General features: G+C 46.5%; 1 protein-coding gene across 2 annotated transcripts in view; it reads right to left on the reverse strand.

The window, feature by feature from the left end:
• Window positions 1-1,472: 1,472 nt before the first annotated feature.
• NCR3LG1 (natural killer cell cytotoxicity receptor 3 ligand 1) overlaps window positions 1,473-17,365 on the reverse strand; it is a 24,837-nt gene continuing 8,944 nt past the window's right edge. The window contains exons 3-6 of one of the 2 annotated variants that reach the window (XM_027768574.1): window positions 14,489-14,842; window positions 8,542-8,610; window positions 7,079-7,163; window positions 1,473-3,974 (exon numbers count right to left, since the gene is read on the reverse strand). In XM_027768574.1, coding sequence (XP_027624375.1) covers window positions 3,920-3,974; window positions 7,079-7,163; window positions 8,542-8,610; window positions 14,489-14,842 — 563 coding nt within the window. In that variant the 3' untranslated portion in view covers window positions 1,473-3,919. The remainder of the gene's footprint in view (window positions 3,975-7,078; window positions 7,164-8,541; window positions 8,611-14,488; window positions 14,843-17,365) is intronic. The other variant, XM_027768576.1, reaches the window with a different exon arrangement.

Raw genomic sequence — 17,365 nt, forward strand, 5'->3', positions numbered from 1 at the left:
TGTGTAAGCCACCGGGTCCGGGACGTGAACCGCGGTCGACTACGTGGGAGTCCAGTGACATAGCCATTACGCTAACTGCTGGTTCCCTGGTTTCTCTTCTTATAAAAAACCATGTGAAGCACTTTACACTGTGTGGGGCTGGCAGGTGACATGGTGGTTGAGGGCGCTGGACTCCCACATGGCTGACCGCGATTCGAGTCCCGCACCTGGCTGCTTGCTTTCTCACTTTCCATTTCTCTCTCACTCTGTCCCTCGCTAGTCAAATTAAAATAAATTAAATTTTAAAAAATAATTCTTAAAAAAAAAAAAAAGTCCAGGACAAATGATGTCTCCTTGAAGCCCTCCCTGGGAAAAGCCAATCCCTTCTCTGCTTTGTGCTACAAGCATTCTCCTTTTCACCTGTGTTTATGGGTCTGTCTCCTGACCCCCAAGTCTGTAGCCCCTTGAGGTCAGGGACTCTGTCTGACTCAGCACTGTGCAAGGCACCAAGTACTGAATGAAGATATGGTGGGTGGATGATGTACAGGACAAGAAGCCAGTGCTACTGCTGCCGCGTGAGGCCTGCAGACAGGGCTGCAGTCAGATCGCTGAGGGCCAGTCCCAGGCTGCTCCAGGGGCAGGGCCTAAAGGGCCAGGAAGTTGCTCTGGTCTGAGCCCTAAGCTGCCCTCTCCCTGCACCTAGACGGTCCCTCCAGCATTGACACTTTCCCTTGCAAAACTAACCCATTTCTGGTTTACAGCGAGAAGGGGCGAAACATTGATTAGAGCCAACCCAGGCTTCTGGGGGCCTACCTCTTGGGATTCAGCTTAGCTGCCCTTAGCGGGAGAACCGCAGACACACTTATGAGGAACCCAGTTGGCAGCACCATCCTTAGAGCCCCATCCAGAGTAACCACCTTCCACCTGCTCAAGGACCTTAAGCTGGTGGTAACAGCCTGAAGCCGGTAGAACTGACGGCTCAGCGCCACCTGCTGGTCACAGAGAAGACCTACTTGATCCCAGAAAATTGAGGCTGCTGTCTAGGTTTTCCATCTACTCTTAGGGAGATCCTCCCAGCCTTAAAGGTTATTTTAGAAAGAAACTGGAAACTTCCAGACCTGGATGGGCAGCTGGACCAAGCTCTTATTGACTTCCCTGGGTTGTTTTGTCCATCTGTGGTGCCTTTAAGGCAGTGGTCTAAACCGGATATGGAAACTCCCCAGAGCTCCCCTTAGCCCAGCAGGAACTTCTGTGAGAAGTTTGTTCCTGCCAGGACTTACTCACCATCATATAAGAGCAAACAGAGCAGCCCGAGTTAGCCCTCACCCAGTCTGCAGAGCTGACTACTCTTGGCCCCCTGGGAAGGGGAAGGGAAGGACCACGTGTCACCGTGGCCCAGAAGTAGCACAGTTTATAAATGAGAAGATGGTGCAGAACTGGAGGTGTCTTTGTGCATTTGGGTGACTATAACAAAATACCAGAAATCGAGTGGCTTGTAAACAGAAATTTATTCTCATAGTTCTGGAGATTGGGAAGTTCAAGATCAGTTACCAGCAGATTCCAGAAAGGGCCTTCTTTCTGGTTCGGTCTGGCCACTGGAACCTCACGTGGCAAGAAGTGCACATGGGAAAAGCTGTAAGGGATCTTTCTGGGACCTTTTATAGAAAGGGCATGAATCCCATTTATGAGAATCCACTTGCATGACCTAATCACCTCCCAAGAATCCCACCTCCTAATACTATCACCTTTGGCATTAGGATTTAATAAGAACATCACAGGTGGACATAAACACTGAGTATATAGGCAGGAGGTAATTTGCTAAGATCTCACAGCTAGTGGGTGGCAGGCCCAAGATCTGGACCTAAGTCTGTCTAGTGCCAAAGTTCTCTTTCCCCTGCCAGTTCCAGAAATCTGAGCTCCAGTTTTTAGCAGGAATACACCTTACTTAACTGCCAATACACTGCAGAGAGACAGTTGTTTGCAGTCTAAGAACAAAAGAGGATCCCGAGGTCCCAGATTCAAGGCTGACAGCATGCTCGGCTGTGGTGTAACAGTCTAGATGATGTCTCAAACGTGGCAGGGCCAGAAGGACCTCACTGGCAGCTTCTCTGACCCCTGTGCATAGTGAGCTCACCACCTTCTAGATGGAATCCTCCATCCTCTCCGTGTCAGGTCGTTGTCATCCAGGTTATTCTCCCACAGTCAATCAGATGGGGGTACATCTGCATCCGAAGTCACATGAATGGTGTGACAGGTGTCCTGGGCCTCTGGCCTGAGCTCCACAACCGGAGGAAGCCATGCTGTCCTCTTCCTGTTGTGACACTCTTTGCTAGTCTGCAAAAACCTCCCCAAACCAGCCATTCACACTCCGAGGTCTACATGAGACCCAATAAGGTATAGATCTGGCCTTTCTGCTAGAGAGAATCAATTTTTGCAGGACTCTCTTTCCACAGGTGGCAACCTTCCAGCTCTGTCTTTCACTTGAGCTACCCACTTGCATCCTTTCCTGGGGAGAACTTTTCTGGGGAACTTGCGTAGGTCTGGCTGCTCACAGGCCTGTGGGCGCCCAGAGCCTCTGAGGTCTCCCCAGGCCCAAGCGTCAGATACTCTGTAATAGCATGATGTGCAGAAGACATGGGGGAAGAAGACACATATTCTGCGTATCAGAGTCAGCCTGGGGCAGGTCCGAAGAACCAGAGCTCTATTCTAGCTTCAAAGCAGCTAGAGAGGAGTCACAGTGGGACGAAAGTCAGAACTGGGTGAGAAGTGAGTCGTGTTGCAGTGCTGTCTACATCCCCAACAGCCTCTCATCCTCTGCAGTTCCCTTGCCACGCACCCACCAGAGTGGTCTTACAAGGGCCGGGGCATTCCCTCCTGGGAGAAATAACTCCAGTGGTTTCCCCATCATCTTCTGGGTCAAGGTTCTCAGCCTTGGACTTCAAGCTCTGACTGCCTTCTTTCTTTAAAGGAATTATTTAATTTAATTTAATTTAAATTATTCATTCATTCCTTTTTAACTTAACAAGAGAGAGACACACACACACAAAGGGAAAGTGAGAAAGCAAGGCATCAGGTCTGGGACTTGAACCATAGTCAGCATGTGGGAGTGTCCAGTGCCTTAACCACCATGCCAGCCACTGGTCCTCTCTAACTACCTGTCTAGCCTTACAGTCCCCTGTTCTTTTCAGGACTCTAAGCATTCACCCCTGCCTCCCTGGGAAAGCTACACATCTTCATGGAGAGGAAAGCAGGTGGTCCCTACACCCTATTCTATTTCCACTCTGGGAAGGGCCGACTCTGGAGTGACAGGAAGGACAGGTTGCATGGACTTGCCAGTCTAGGTCCTGATCAGCTGTGTGAATCTCTGCCACTCCTCTGACCTGGTCCTTCCAGGCACTGACGCTAATGCATGTGACGGGTGGTACAAAGTGCATTTGCAACGCCCAGTGAATTACTTTCCCAGGGCGAAGCAACCGTGTGCAGGTGCGAGCACAGGACAGCACTGCCCAGAGCCTCCTTCAGCTCAGGCACAGGCTGATCCTCTCCTGGAAAGTCACGTGCTTTTCCTCCCTGAAGTGCTATCAGCCTCTGCAGCACAAATGTGCCCCCAACTCCTCCCCCCAGACCATCAGTCCCAAGCTGTGCTTCAGGCACCGAGCAGCCTTGCTTCTGTTTGTTCCGTTTGATCAATTTCGGTTTTTCTCATAATGCTGTGATGATGGGGAAAGGAAGAGTAACTTCAGATTAATGCAGAAAGGAGTCAGCGAGGTATAGTTCTGACAGAGTCTTTGACTATTTTTCAAAATTTCTCCTGTGTCTTTGGATTTTTATCCATCGAAGTCAAAGAATGCCAATCATACCAGAGTTCTGCCTCCAGGTGAGCAGCTGGAAACAGTCTGTTTCTGCTGTAGTTACGTACAATTCTCTGAGAATGTTTGGATCACTGCCGCCTTTCTGTGTAAGAACTGCTGCCATTGTTCAGGTGGCTCCTGCATCTCAAAGAGCAAATGCACGCATCATTTCCCTCATAATTAACGAGTCCCTCAACTTTCAAAACAGAGTTCAAGGCCTGGCGGCGGAGGTGCAGGCCGGAGGGCACCAGTGCACAATGCTGGAGCCACATGGGAGGCCCGGGTTCAGATTCCTGGTTGGACCGAATATACCAGGCGCTCCTGCATGTACCTGTGATCCTGGCTAATGAGGAGGATCGTGGCGTGGCAAGGCCCTGTTAAGAGCATCTCTCCTTCCCTTACTCTCTCAATAAATAAATAAATATTAAAAAGACAGAGTTAGAAGTTTAAGAGAGTTATTAGGGGTAATTCATGTGAAAAATAAGGAGGAGAGGGAGTAGGCAGGGAAAGCCTTTAGACCACACTGCAGGCTGGCTATGAAGGGAAAGGCAGGACGAACGCGGGAACAGTGAGTAGGAAGAGCTTCAGCCCACAACTCTAAGAAAGTCTGAGCTTCCCACCAAGGACCTCTTGCCTTGCTCAGGCTGGAGGAGTCTGGGAAGAGCCAGGAATCAGCTCAAATTCTGCAGCAGATCCGAGATGCCATGGCTAGCGCCTGTTAGAGGAGTGCTCTCCTCACAAGAAGCTTCTCTCAGAAGAGGTCTCAGGAGCTCTCTATGACTGCCCAACTCCATTTGGTCAAAGCTCAGTTCCTGAGCTGTATTGGCTAGCTTCTGCTGTGTATCAAGCCAGCCCAAAACAGAGGTGGCTTCTTTTTTTTCTTTTTTTTAATTAGATTTTTGCTATAGGGCACATGTGCATGACAGAGAGAGACAGAGAGACTGAAAGCGAGAAATCAACCCCCCAGAGAGGATGGCCACACCACAATCCCTTCTCCTCCATTCTCCTCTCAGGATTTTGGGCATGCACGCACACGTGCCTGGTGTGAGTTTCAAGCCTCTGGGTCTGGGACTTGAACCGTGGTCAGCCATGTGGGAGTCCAGCCAGATAACCATTACGCCATCTGCTGGTTCCAAACTGAGGCTTCACAAAAATAAGTATTTCTCATGTATTGGAGAGTTGGCTGTATCAGATATGCTGAGCTCAGAGAGATCTGGTCATGCAGAGCTGGAGACTGGCATCTGATCTAGGCCGATCTCTGCCAGAGCAACCTGGCTCTGTTTCCTGTGTCTCTCATCCTCCAGCGGGCTTACCTGAATCAGCAGGATAAATACATATGTAAAAAGGGCAATTCTAAGAATTATCTCACAGGACCACAAGGTGAAGTCCTACAGTAAAATATCTGCAAGCTAGAGAATCTTCTGAAAGACCCAGAAGCAGGGAAGCTGGTACAGTTCCAGTCCCAGGTTGAAGAAGGCCTTCAGGAGGCCACACACCTGCGATCCCTCCAGCAGCAGCCAGTATGAGTCCAGAAAACATAAGTTAAAGAACTTAGAGTCTGGTTGGCTAGAGAGGTACAGGGCCCAGGAACTGGCAGGAGCAAATGGCAGCCAAGAGCCAAGAGGAAGAGTAGCGTTGGAGCAGGCGGAATGTACAGCAGTGGAACACAGCATGCTCTGAAAGGAGAAGGGGAGAGAGATGGAGACAGAGAAGAGAGGGAGAGAAGAAATCAGAACCCCACTTTCTCTGTTTATCTCTTCCACATTCCCAACTGACTGGATGCTGCCTACTCACTTTGAAGTGGGTCTTCCTTTCTTAGTCCACTGACTCACATGGCAACACTGTTACTTGTCTGGTAACACTCTCTCTGTGTCTCTCTCTCTCTCTCTCTCTCTCTCTCTCTCTCTCTCACACACACACACACACACACACAGTTTCATCAGCTTTCCAGGCATCCTTCAATCCAGTCAAGTTGACACCCAGAATTCACCACCACAGTATAAACTGGCATGCCTTCACTTCCATCTCACTACACTGGCTGAAGCAAGTCAGATGACTGGCAGACACTACAAAATGATGTCCATGACATCAGACATGAACATAGGGGACCATGAAGGACTGAAGCCTCCTCTGTAAACTATTGCAGGATAGAGGCTGATCATAAAGGCTTTCTTGTCTTTTTCAAGGAGTATTATTGTTGGATGTTAAGGTTACTATGATAGTACCTGGATATCAGACCAAAGAAAGCCAAGTAATATTACAGATAGCACAAGAAACATTCTAAAACCAGTTTATAACCAGTTTTCTCAATGGTCTCAAACCAACCAGAAGATTCCATGAATCAGCTGGCCAACTTTAAGCATCCTTTTTTATTTAATTTAATCTAGCTTTTCTAAAGCATTTAGGATGAGATATATTAGCTACTGCACAGATTTTTGCCTTGGCAGGCCCATAAATAATCAAGGGCAATTTATTATCCAGAACCATCTTAACTAACATACTTACTCTGGTCTCTTGGGCCTGTAAAGCATGAGCTATTTTGTTTGCTAGTTTTTCAAAGATAAACATGTTTGGAAACATGTATTCACTTAGAAACATCTAGCAAAGGTTAGAAATTCTTAGTCAAAACAGTGAAATCTGGTGGTAAGGTGTTCCATTGAGGTATTAACAAAATGTGAGCAACTGGGGAAAAGAATTCCTCTCTCTGAGCCATAGTTTCTACATATATCAGAACAACAATGCAGCCTGTACATAGTTTTAAGGTCTGGTCTGAACTAATAAAGTCAGGTTCAATTCACAGTGAGATTTGTACAGTGTGGAGAGATAGGAAGAAGTTTTCCAGGAATCTCCCCAGAGTCCCAAGCTAACATATGGAGATCAGATGGGAAAGTTCTTCCCCAACACAACATTAGAAAAAGCCACATACCACAAACTCACACCATATTTACAATACTCCAGCATCGGGCCGGCAGGTGGCTCGGTGGTTAAGGGTGCTGGACTCCCACATGGCCAACCAGTTTGAGTCTTGGATCTGGTGGCTTGCTTTCTCACTTTCCATGTTTCTCGCTCTCTCTCACTCTGTCCCTCTCTGGTCAAATTTAAATAAATAAATAAATTATTCTTTAAAAAAAAAAACTACTCCAACATCAGTAATGAGAACTCCCCAACATTATTCACTGGTTATGATCCTTGAACTCCTGCAGCCATCTCGGAAACACAGGGATAAATTTTACTTGAGAATTCCTTACCTTTTCCAAACACATGAAGACACCAGTATAATCAGTCCAATAATGATTAAAGAAGGAATCCACCAGACATGTGTCCTCTCAGATTCTGCAAAGAGAAAGAAAAGGACAACATCAAGAGTAAACCTACTGGGAGAAATCTACTGGCAAGGGCCAAAGAGACCACACAACTGCTGGTAATATTTATGCAGCTGTATGTCATTTTCTCTGTCAGAGATCTACCAACCAAACGTCTGCTCCATGTCTTAGCATCTCCATTCTTATCACATATGTCCTCACACATCACACAACGTATTAGCACTCACCACCGACACAGCGCAGACCACATACACATGCCACATGCATCTTCGAAGCTTCTCTACTCCTGTTCCATTGTATATCACTCATACACCTGCCGCCCAGACAGACCCTCATACCATGCAGACATGTTTCAATGTAATGCTCCCCAGGCCCCACACATACCCTGTGTGCACCCTTGCATACACCACCCACTTACCCCTAGTCCTTTCTTCCAAGAACAATTCCTCTCTCCCATCCCGGGATCCATTTGGCACACCCAGAATACACTCCCCAGGGCCCTGCTCAGTCCCTGCCTTCCTTACTCCTCTCAGCTACTGGGAGATGCATTTGACAGCAGGGTCATCCTCACTCAAGACCAGAGTCACTACCAGGAAAATCAGGATATGAGCTCCTAAAACCCCAGCCCACCAACAGAAGGAGTGTGCCTGGAGAAAGCCTGGGTATCTACCATGCCTTTACATCTTGGGATACAGCCCATAAGACAGAACTACCAGGCCAGCCTCTACCAGAGAGCAGTCTACAGTGGACCTGGAGCCACACTACATGGGCTGTTGGCAGGGCTGATCCCTGGTCCCTGACAGCCCTTTATCCTCTGAATCTTGTCCCCATTTCCCCAGCAGTCCAAGCAATATGCTGAAGCTGCCTTGAGCTGACAGATAACCTTGGTTTCTACCTGACAACTAACATCACACTCTCTACCTATCAAGCCATCTGCCCTCATATGGGGACCTAATCTGGATTGCTAACTCTGGGGCTGAGTTAGGCCAAACCCTAGCTTGGTCTTTCCAGTCTAAGCTTTCTCTCCTTCTCCATCATCCCTAAGTAGAGACCCTAGACTGACTGGGAACCAAAGACTTTTATTATATCCTGTCAAGGTGAAGAGTAGGGGAAATGTCCAGGGAGACTCTGACCTATCAGAGCCATGGAGAAATTAAACCTTAAGGGGGTGAGCAAGGACTTGTGCCATACCATACACTGGTAGATGGTCCCATTATCTCACAAAGAGGGCTTCAGCTTGGAGCTGCTAGTGATATTAAATATGCCATCCTCATTCTTGATGATGTGATCAATGATGCCCTCAGAAATTTCTAGATAGTGGGGAACCATCAGGGTCCACTTTTCCCACGTTATGTTAATGGCTTCCGGGTAGAACCCACTTGACTTACCCACAGTATGATTGTCTTCATTACCTTTCACCACAGGTTTCTCTGGAAACAATGCGCTGGTTGGATGAGCTGCCAAAGGAGAGAAGGCATACAGAGTTGGGCCTGCACCCAGCTTCCCTTTTATCCCTCTCCCAGCCTATGGTGGAAATGGCTTCTAGCACACCTACACATATGTGCACTATTGCCCCTGCAGCCAGACAAGACAAAGAATATGGGATGCCCACTCTTTTAAAGATGGGGACTCTAGTTAAGGTATCTGTACCAGGACCAGCAGAAGGCATAATGGCTTCATCACTGAACTGCCATGTGGTCAACCATGGTTTGAGTTTCAGACCTGGCAGCTTAAAACTCATGCTGGGGGTGTTTGTGTGCATGCCCAAAATCCCATGAGAAGAATGGAGAAGAAGGGATTGTGGCATCCCTTGGGGGATGATTTCTCTCTCCCTATCTCTGTCTCTCTGGCAAGCGCATGGACCCTGTACCAAACACCTCCCCTGAAAAAAAGATATCTGTACCAAAATATTTACTGCAGCATTATTCACAATGGCCAATATTAGAAATCAACCAAAGTGTCTATCAAGAGAGAGGAATGGATAAAGAAAATATACACATACAGTAGGGTGACAGTATAACAGATAATGACCGAGAGAGTAACAAAGCAGACTCTAAGAAGGGAAACTCGAGGACAACAAGCCTAGTACATAATCGTCCTAAATAGTAATAGCAACAGTGTATGGAGAGATGGTAGCTATGGAGAAGTAGAACAAAGGACAGCAATGCCACAAGCAATGGGAGAGAGCAATGGGGAACACTGTGCTATTAGGTACATGTACTACCTTCCCATGAAGCAATCATTGTTTGAAAGTAGACTTAGATTATTTGTAAACATACATTTCAAAATCTAGGGAAACTACTAGAAATATTTTAATTGATATAAAAGCTAGGTGAGAACATGTAACATATACAATTATCATTTAAAACCAGAGAAGTTGGGAAGGGCTCAAGATAGCTGACTAGAAACACCCATCATGGTATCTCTCTGGGAAGAAAGGCTTAAAACTTTGAATAAATATACTTTCAGCAGAGGAGTGACGTGAGATGGAAGAAGAGCAAGAAAAATATGGTGGTTGCTTCTGGAACGCTGAATCTGTACTTGGAAAGGCAGCGAGGGACTCAATCATCTGAATTCAGTAAGGCTCTGGAGCCCTCCCTTGCCATGGGGGAGAGTCCTCTCTTCCAGAACTCCGATGTCCACACTCTCACCTCAGACCCCAGCACTCCCCACCTATAGAAGAGCAACAAAGCTGGCCTGGAGCTAACACACATCCCAGGGGAGTACGTGGATGGACCACTGCAGAGAAGACACTGGGCCTCCCACCCTACCCCTCCTCGAGCCACAGGAGCTGGGCAATCTTGGAAGCTGACAGTGGTTGGAGCTTGGATTACGATCAAGACCAGGCGACCTGGCATCTCCACCATGTTGTGGGAGTGGAGGAAATAACAGAGAAGAGACTGTGATCAGGAGAACTGGGGTGAACACCCCCAACAGCTGAAGCCTACCAGCCCCATCACATTAAAGACCAAGAACTCTGTGCATCCCCACTTCCATCAGACTGTGGTGTACAGGAGCACCCCCACAACAGAGACCAAGGAAGCCGAACCCTTCCTCCTGACTGGCAGACAGGCCTGCACTCTCCCTCCACTCAGACTGAAGTCACAGGGAGTGGGTAACTGTCCCAACTGAGGCCAACCCCAGCACAGCTTTCCAGGACCTCCCTGAACTGCAAGTGTGGGCAAAGGAAAGGGAAGGTACCTGACAGAAAAGGGGGCACCACCAGTGATTCCCCCTTCAGGTCAGTGGGGCACCACCACAAACCACCTCCTGATCCCAGAGGGCATGACACAGTCACCTCACACCTAGCACAGCTGTCTTCTGGCCCCTCCTAGACTATTTTCCAGGGCCACATTGGGGTTCTGAGGACCACTCCATCCCCAGGAACTGTAGGCGGGCTCAGCAGGCTCCTTGGGCAGACAGACTCAAATCGACAAAGGCTACCTCTTGACTCTTCCAGATCGCCTTTCCAAGACTCCATCTGAGTTGTGAGGGCTGTGCCGCTCTCAGCTATTCCGTGCAGGACACACAGGACCTGCTTCCTGGGTCTCACAGATAGGCTTGCCTTCAGCCCATCCAGACAAACTTGCCAGGTCAGCATCCAGGCCCTGAGGGCCGCCCCAATCCTGGGCCTTGCAGACAGGCCATAAAAGTTCTGCCTGGACTGAAAGACTCAGCTGGCATCCAGCTTCTCCTGGACCAGTGTGACAAGGCTGCACCTGGGTGGAGGGCCACGCTGACTCCATTGGAAAATCTACTCTATAAATCAGGAAAACGTGGACCTCCCAGTTAGTGTAATGGCTATGTCACTGAACTCCCATGTAGTCGACTGCGGTTCGAGTCCCGGACCCGGTGGCTTAAACTCATGCTGGGCGCGTGTGCATGTGTGCCCAAGATCCTGAGAGGAGAATGGAGGAGAAGGGATTGCGGTGTGGCCCCCCCCCCGAGGCGTGATTTCTCTTTCTGTCTCCCTGTCGCTCTCTGTCTCTCTGGCGAGCATACCCACCCTATAGCAAAAACCTCTCCAAAAAAAAAAAATCAGGAAAACGTAAGTACTTCACCAGATGCCTAACATTCAATGCAGGGACATGGGAAATACGAAAAAAAAAAAAAAAAAACCCAAGGAAATATGTCTCTCCCAAAGGAACACATAACTCCTCACTAATAATGGATAAAATACAGGAAATTGCAGAGATGTCAGAAACACAATTCAGAATATTGATTATAATGAAGCTCAATGACATGCAACAGAAAACCAACAAATTGCAGGAGATGAAAAAAAACTCCTCATCATGTAATAATGAGGAATTACATATTGGACTGTTGGGAAAATGATGACCCATTTTTTCACAGAAAAATATTTTTAAAAAGGGGACCAGCAGATGGTGTAATAGCTACATCCCAGGATCTTGGGCATTCACACACATGCGCCCGGCGTGAGTTTAATCCGCCGGGTCCAGGACTCAAAACCGCAGACCCAGTGGCTTAACCTCACGCCAGGCGCGTGTGTGTGCATGCCCAAGATCCCGAGAGGAGATTGGAGGAGAGAAGATGGCATGGCCATCTCCCTGAGGGGGTGATTCCTTGCTTCCTGTCTCTCTCTGTTTTTCTAGTGAGTGCACACACCTTATAACAAACAAACCAAAAAAACCCCATGGAATCTAGATGTAGACCTTACACTTTTCACAACAATTAACTCAGAATATATCATAGACTTTACATGTATATTGCTAAGTGAAAAAAGCTAGCCTGGGAAGGCTATGTACTAGATAGTGACAATTATATAATACTTTGGAAAGGTCTAAAGTGTAGACAGTAAAAATATCAATAGTGCAAGAGGTTCAGTGGAAGAAGCAAACAGGCGAAGAACAAAGCGATTTTACAGCGTGAAAACGGTTCTCTATAACACTGTAATGATGGATACAGGACAGTATGCTTTCGCTAAAACTATACAAATGTACAACACAGAGTCAACCTTAAGATATGTACATAAACACACACACACACACACACACACACACACACACACACACACACACCATTTAGGAGTTCCAAGGATCCCAAGAAAGAATGCAGATTGTGACAAGCACACCCAACTTTATTATCAATGTATGAAACAGCCTCACTGCGGGCAATGGAAGAAAGGTGCTGATCAAGTAACTTTGTTAATGAATGAAGTCTCTAAGACTAAAGGCAAAGGAATCACAAATAAGCACAGTACTCTAAGTAGTACAATTGTTTCTCACAGGGGCGCAGGTTAACAATTCTGCTATTTGGAATTAATGAAGCAGATGGAGAATGGTGGGAAGCTTCGACTGACGTGGGAGTGTCAGATTAGCAATAGGAAAAGCTAGCACGGTCCACGTGGTGATAAATTGAAGTGGAGATATTAAGAACTCGTGTTGAATTCATTTGCATAGATACAAATGATTACACACAAAATGTTTATGGAGGAGCACACACACATACTTTGCTCTATCAGCTGAAAAAGAAGCAATGACAGCCCAGTAGCACAAGCACCCCTAGTGCCCAGAGCTCGTTTCTAAAATCATCTTCCAATCAGAAGGATCAAGGCTCCTTAGCCAAGTATCTGATTCTAGGATTAGAACAGGAATTATTCAAGCAAGATGACCCTGGAGCATCTTACAGTGCCAGAAAGTAAAACGTACTGAAGGAACACACACAAAATGACCAGGACATGTGAAAGGGGCACGGAAGACCACCAAGAGAGCTCCCGATGGCCGAGACGGAGCAAGCTGCGCCAGAGAATACACAAAGCGGCATTAGAGTAGAACCTAAGTATAAAATAAATATCCTTCCATCTCTAATGATATAAATGAAAGATTGAAAGCATTAATAAATGGGGGGAGGGGAAGAGACAAATCTCCTCTGCAGAAGAATTTCAAATAAATGTGGATATTCCACCCCAAAGGAGGCGGTGCATCACCTCCTGCCCCTTGGGCGTGGGCTACACTAGTGACTTTGTTTTGCAGGGTACAGGATGGACACAGGAGGGAAGAGTGACGTTACAGTGGAGAAACCAGATGACCCCACGTCATCAGGTGATCACAGTCAGCATCAGTCGTGAATCATGTGATCCGATGTGATGCAATGAAAGGGCACGCTCTCTCCAAGACTGCTCTCTAAAAACCAATAACCTCAATCTAATTATGAGAAAAACAGCAGAAAAATTCCAGTAGAATGGCATCCTACAACCTAGCTGACCAAGACTCCTAAAACTGTCAAGGACATCAAAAACAAGGAAAGTCTGAGAAATTGTCACAGCCCAGAAAAGCCCCAAAACACATGACAATGCAATGTAACATGGTATTCTAGATGGGACCCTAGAAAGGAAAAAGGTTAGGTAAAAACTAAGAGAAATGAATAAATGATGGGCTTTAATTCACAGCAATATGTCAATATCAGTTCCTTAATTATATCAAATGTATCAAATTAATGCAAGATATTAATAATAGAGGAAATAAGGTAGAGGGAGCGATATGGGACCTCTCTGTACTGTCTTTGCAATTTTTCTATAAATCTAAAACTGTTCTTAAAAAACAAAGTAATATTTTTTTAGAGAGAGAGATTTTTGTAATAGGGCTTGTGTGCTTGCCAGAGACAAAGAAAGAGACAGAGAGAAAGTGAGAAATCACTCTCCCCCAGGAGGGATACCCATGCTTCAGTCCCTTCTCTTCCATTCTCCTCTTGGGATTTTGGGTATGCACGCACATGCGCCTGGCATGAGTTTGAAGTCGCCACATCTGGGACTTGAACTGTGGTTTCCCATGTGGGAGTCCAGTGCCCTAACTACCATGCCACCTGCTGGCCCTAGTATATTAATTTTTTAAAGCCACTGTTAGTTCAGGTTCTCAGAGAAAACACATCCTAACAAATATACCTCTCCATTTGCAAAATTAATATGTACGAGGAATTCATTCTTACGTACAATTATGGAGGCTCAAAGACATTGCTCCCCTCCTACAGGCTGACTTGTGTCCCCCTAAAATCCTTATGTCTTCCCCCAGAATTTGTAGTTTCTGTTTGTAACCATATTTGGAGGCAGGGTCTTTAAAAGAGATAATGAAATAAAATGAAGTCATTAAGGTAGGCCCTAATCTAGTCCGACTGGTGTCCTTATAAGGAATCAGGACACAGACACGTGCATGGAGGAAAGACTACATGAAGGCACAAGAAGACAGCCAAAGGGAGGAAGCTCAGAAGAAACCCACACATTTGTGCACAACGAACCTCTGCTGTTGAAGCCACCAGCCGGTGGTAATTTACTACGGCAGCCTTAGCAAAGTAGCGCACCCACTGCCCTTGGGCACTTACCCAGAACGTGCAGCCAGACTCTCCCCTTTGCCTTCTGAGGGGTGACGACCACCTCACATCGGTACTCTCCTGTTTCCCACAGCTGGACATCAGGCAACTGCAGTGAGGCATCCCCTGTCTTCAGCCTCACTGGAGACACGCTGGCTCCAGGCCGGAATACCGTTCGGTGTTTTCCAAAACACTCAAACAGCTTAACTTCCATTCCAGATTTTGGACTCTTGCGAAACCAGGTGATCCCTATAATCTTGATGTCCAGGAGTGGGGAACCAGGGATCTTGCAGATAATGGTGACATTGTCATTCAGAAACGCAGTCTGAGTGTTCCCTGCCATCTCCACTTCCAGAGAACCTGTGGCTGTAAGAGAACTCAGTTATGGGAGACCTGTGGAGAAAACAGAGATCTGGCACTCTCAAACACCATGTAATCAGAAACAAACAACATTTTGGGGGTGGGAGGAAGGAGTCAGTCAGTACACGGGCCCTTAGCTCACAGTCGTTTATTAATCCACATGAGATCCCTTCGACTCGGTTCTTTTTTTCCCACGATTATTTTGACTACCATGCGTCCCTTACAATTCCATATGAATTTGAGAAGCAGTTTACCAGTTTCTGCAAAGATGTCAGCCACGAATATGGCTGAAATTGCATTGAATCAGCAGATCAATTTGGGAAGTACTGCCATCTTGACGATGTTAAGTTTTTCAAACCATGAACACCTTTTGGGGATGTGCTTGGTCCGTTATTGCATTGCTGATAGAAATACCTGAGACTGGGTGATTTATAGAGAAATAGAGTTATTTAGTCCATGGTTTGGAAGTTAAGGTCCAGGGGTCATCTGCTGGTGAGGCACCAATGTAGTAGAAGGCAGGATCTTGAGTAGAGTAGCTGTCTAAAAGTTTCTGTTTGATTTTTCTTTACAACTCTACCAGAACTCAACTGTGGGAGCCCCACCCTAACTACCTAATCACTAATCTCCTCGTCAAAGCTCCATCTTTTGACACCATAATTAAATCACATTTTCACTTACCACCTTTGTAACATAATCAAATCCCAACATGTGAATTTTGGAGGGACAGCCAAACCACAGCGGCTGTGACTGCAAGTGTGTGTTCTCCAAAAATCTTAATGTTGTAGTCTAGTCCCCTAGATATGATATTTGGAGCAGGGTCTTTGGGAGGTGATTAGGTCACAAGGATGGAGCCCTCATAAATAGGATTAGTGCGCTCCTGTAAGAAAAAGAACACAAGAGAAACAGGTCTTTCTCTCCACCCTATGAAGATACAGCAAAAGGTGTCTTTCTGCAATGCAGGAATAGGGCCCTCGCTAGAAACTCAATCAGCTGACATCTTTATCTTGGACTTCCCAGCCTCCAGAACTGTGAGAAGTAAATTTCTGTTTAAGCCGCCAGTCTACACTATTTGGTATGGTGGCAGATAAGAAGGATGTTTTTCCATTTCATTTATTTAGATCTTAAATTTCTTTCAAGAATGTTTTTTACAGTTTTCAAAATATACGTTACGTGTTTTTAAAAATTTCTTCCTAAATTATTTGTCCTTTTTGATGCTATTATAAATGGAATTGCTTTCAGCTCCTTGCAAATGTATGAAAATACTACTTATACTTTTTAGTTTTCATTTCCTTCTCCCACCAGGCAGTTATTGAAAGCTGTTTAATGTCTACATTTCTGTTCTCTTTAAAAGCAGCCTGAGGCCAGGAGGGGGCGTGGTGGTTACCATGCTGGACTCCCACAAGGTCAAATGCTGTTCCAGTCTGGGACCTGGTGGTCTGCTCTCTCACTTTCCCTGTCTCTCTCTCTCTCAGCTGTTCTCTTGGAGTGCACATGCCCTGTAGCAACTTCAAAATAATAATCATCATCAAGATAAATAAGATTAAGTAATTCTTTTTAAAAAAAACTCTTGTTTCTCAGTCTTATGGAAATAGCATTAAGTTCTTTGTCACAACACTTCTGGCACTGTTTTCAAGATCTTTCCATACTGCCATGTGTCCCAGTCCAGTCCCTTCTCAGTTCTTGGTGAGCACTCGCTTTGGGCTCACACTCCCCAGTCTGGCACCCAGAGGGTCTCCTAGATTCCTACATCCCCACCACCACCACCAGGCACCCGGAAGCCTATTTTGGTCAAATCTAACAAGTGTCAAGTGCTGTTGCATTGTTTAATTTCTATTCTTCTAGTTAGTCATGAGCTTAAATTTAAATCTCTGTTTCAGCGTCTTACTTTCCTGTTGGATAAGTTAGGCAGATGTGTTCAGAGTTCCCCCTAAAGTTACAAAACGTTTGAATATTACCTGTTCTTGGTAAAGACCTTCTAAAGCGGGATGCCTCCTTGATAGATAGATGGTGGGGGGGGTTCTTCTCTCTAGCTTTTCCTGTTTTCTTCACAGTGCAGCATCGCCACGATGCAACAACGGGCCGCTGAGCGAGGCACCCACAGGGAAAAATCCCGAAGCCTATTTAGGCCGATCTAAGCCTCAAGTGCTGCCGCATTGTTTACTTTCTCTTCTTCTAGTTTTTGTGAGTTTAAATCTCTCCCTCTCTTGTGCTTCAGCTTCTGGCTTACTTGTTGGGTAAGTTACGCAGACTTGTTCATCATCGGAGTTCCCCCAAAAGTTACAAAACGTCCGGGTATCACCACCAGGTTAGCTCTGTCCCCTCCTATTCTTGGTAAAGACCTTCGTAAAGCGGGATGCCTCCTTTCTATACAGACGGGGGGTTTTCTTCTACCTTTTCCTGTTTCTCTTCACGGTGCAGCATCTAGGATGATGCAACAACGGGGCCGCTGCGCGCCGACGGCATCGCCTGGGCTCGGACCGTGCCGGCGCCGCACCGCGTCCGTCCGCTGACTCCAAACGCACCTGATGG

The sequence above is a fragment of the Tupaia chinensis genome, unplaced genomic scaffold (assembly GCF_000334495.1).
Source record: "Tupaia chinensis unplaced genomic scaffold, TupChi_1.0 Scaffold000077_1, whole genome shotgun sequence".
Classification (NCBI taxonomy): Eukaryota; Metazoa; Chordata; class Mammalia; order Scandentia; family Tupaiidae; genus Tupaia; species Tupaia belangeri.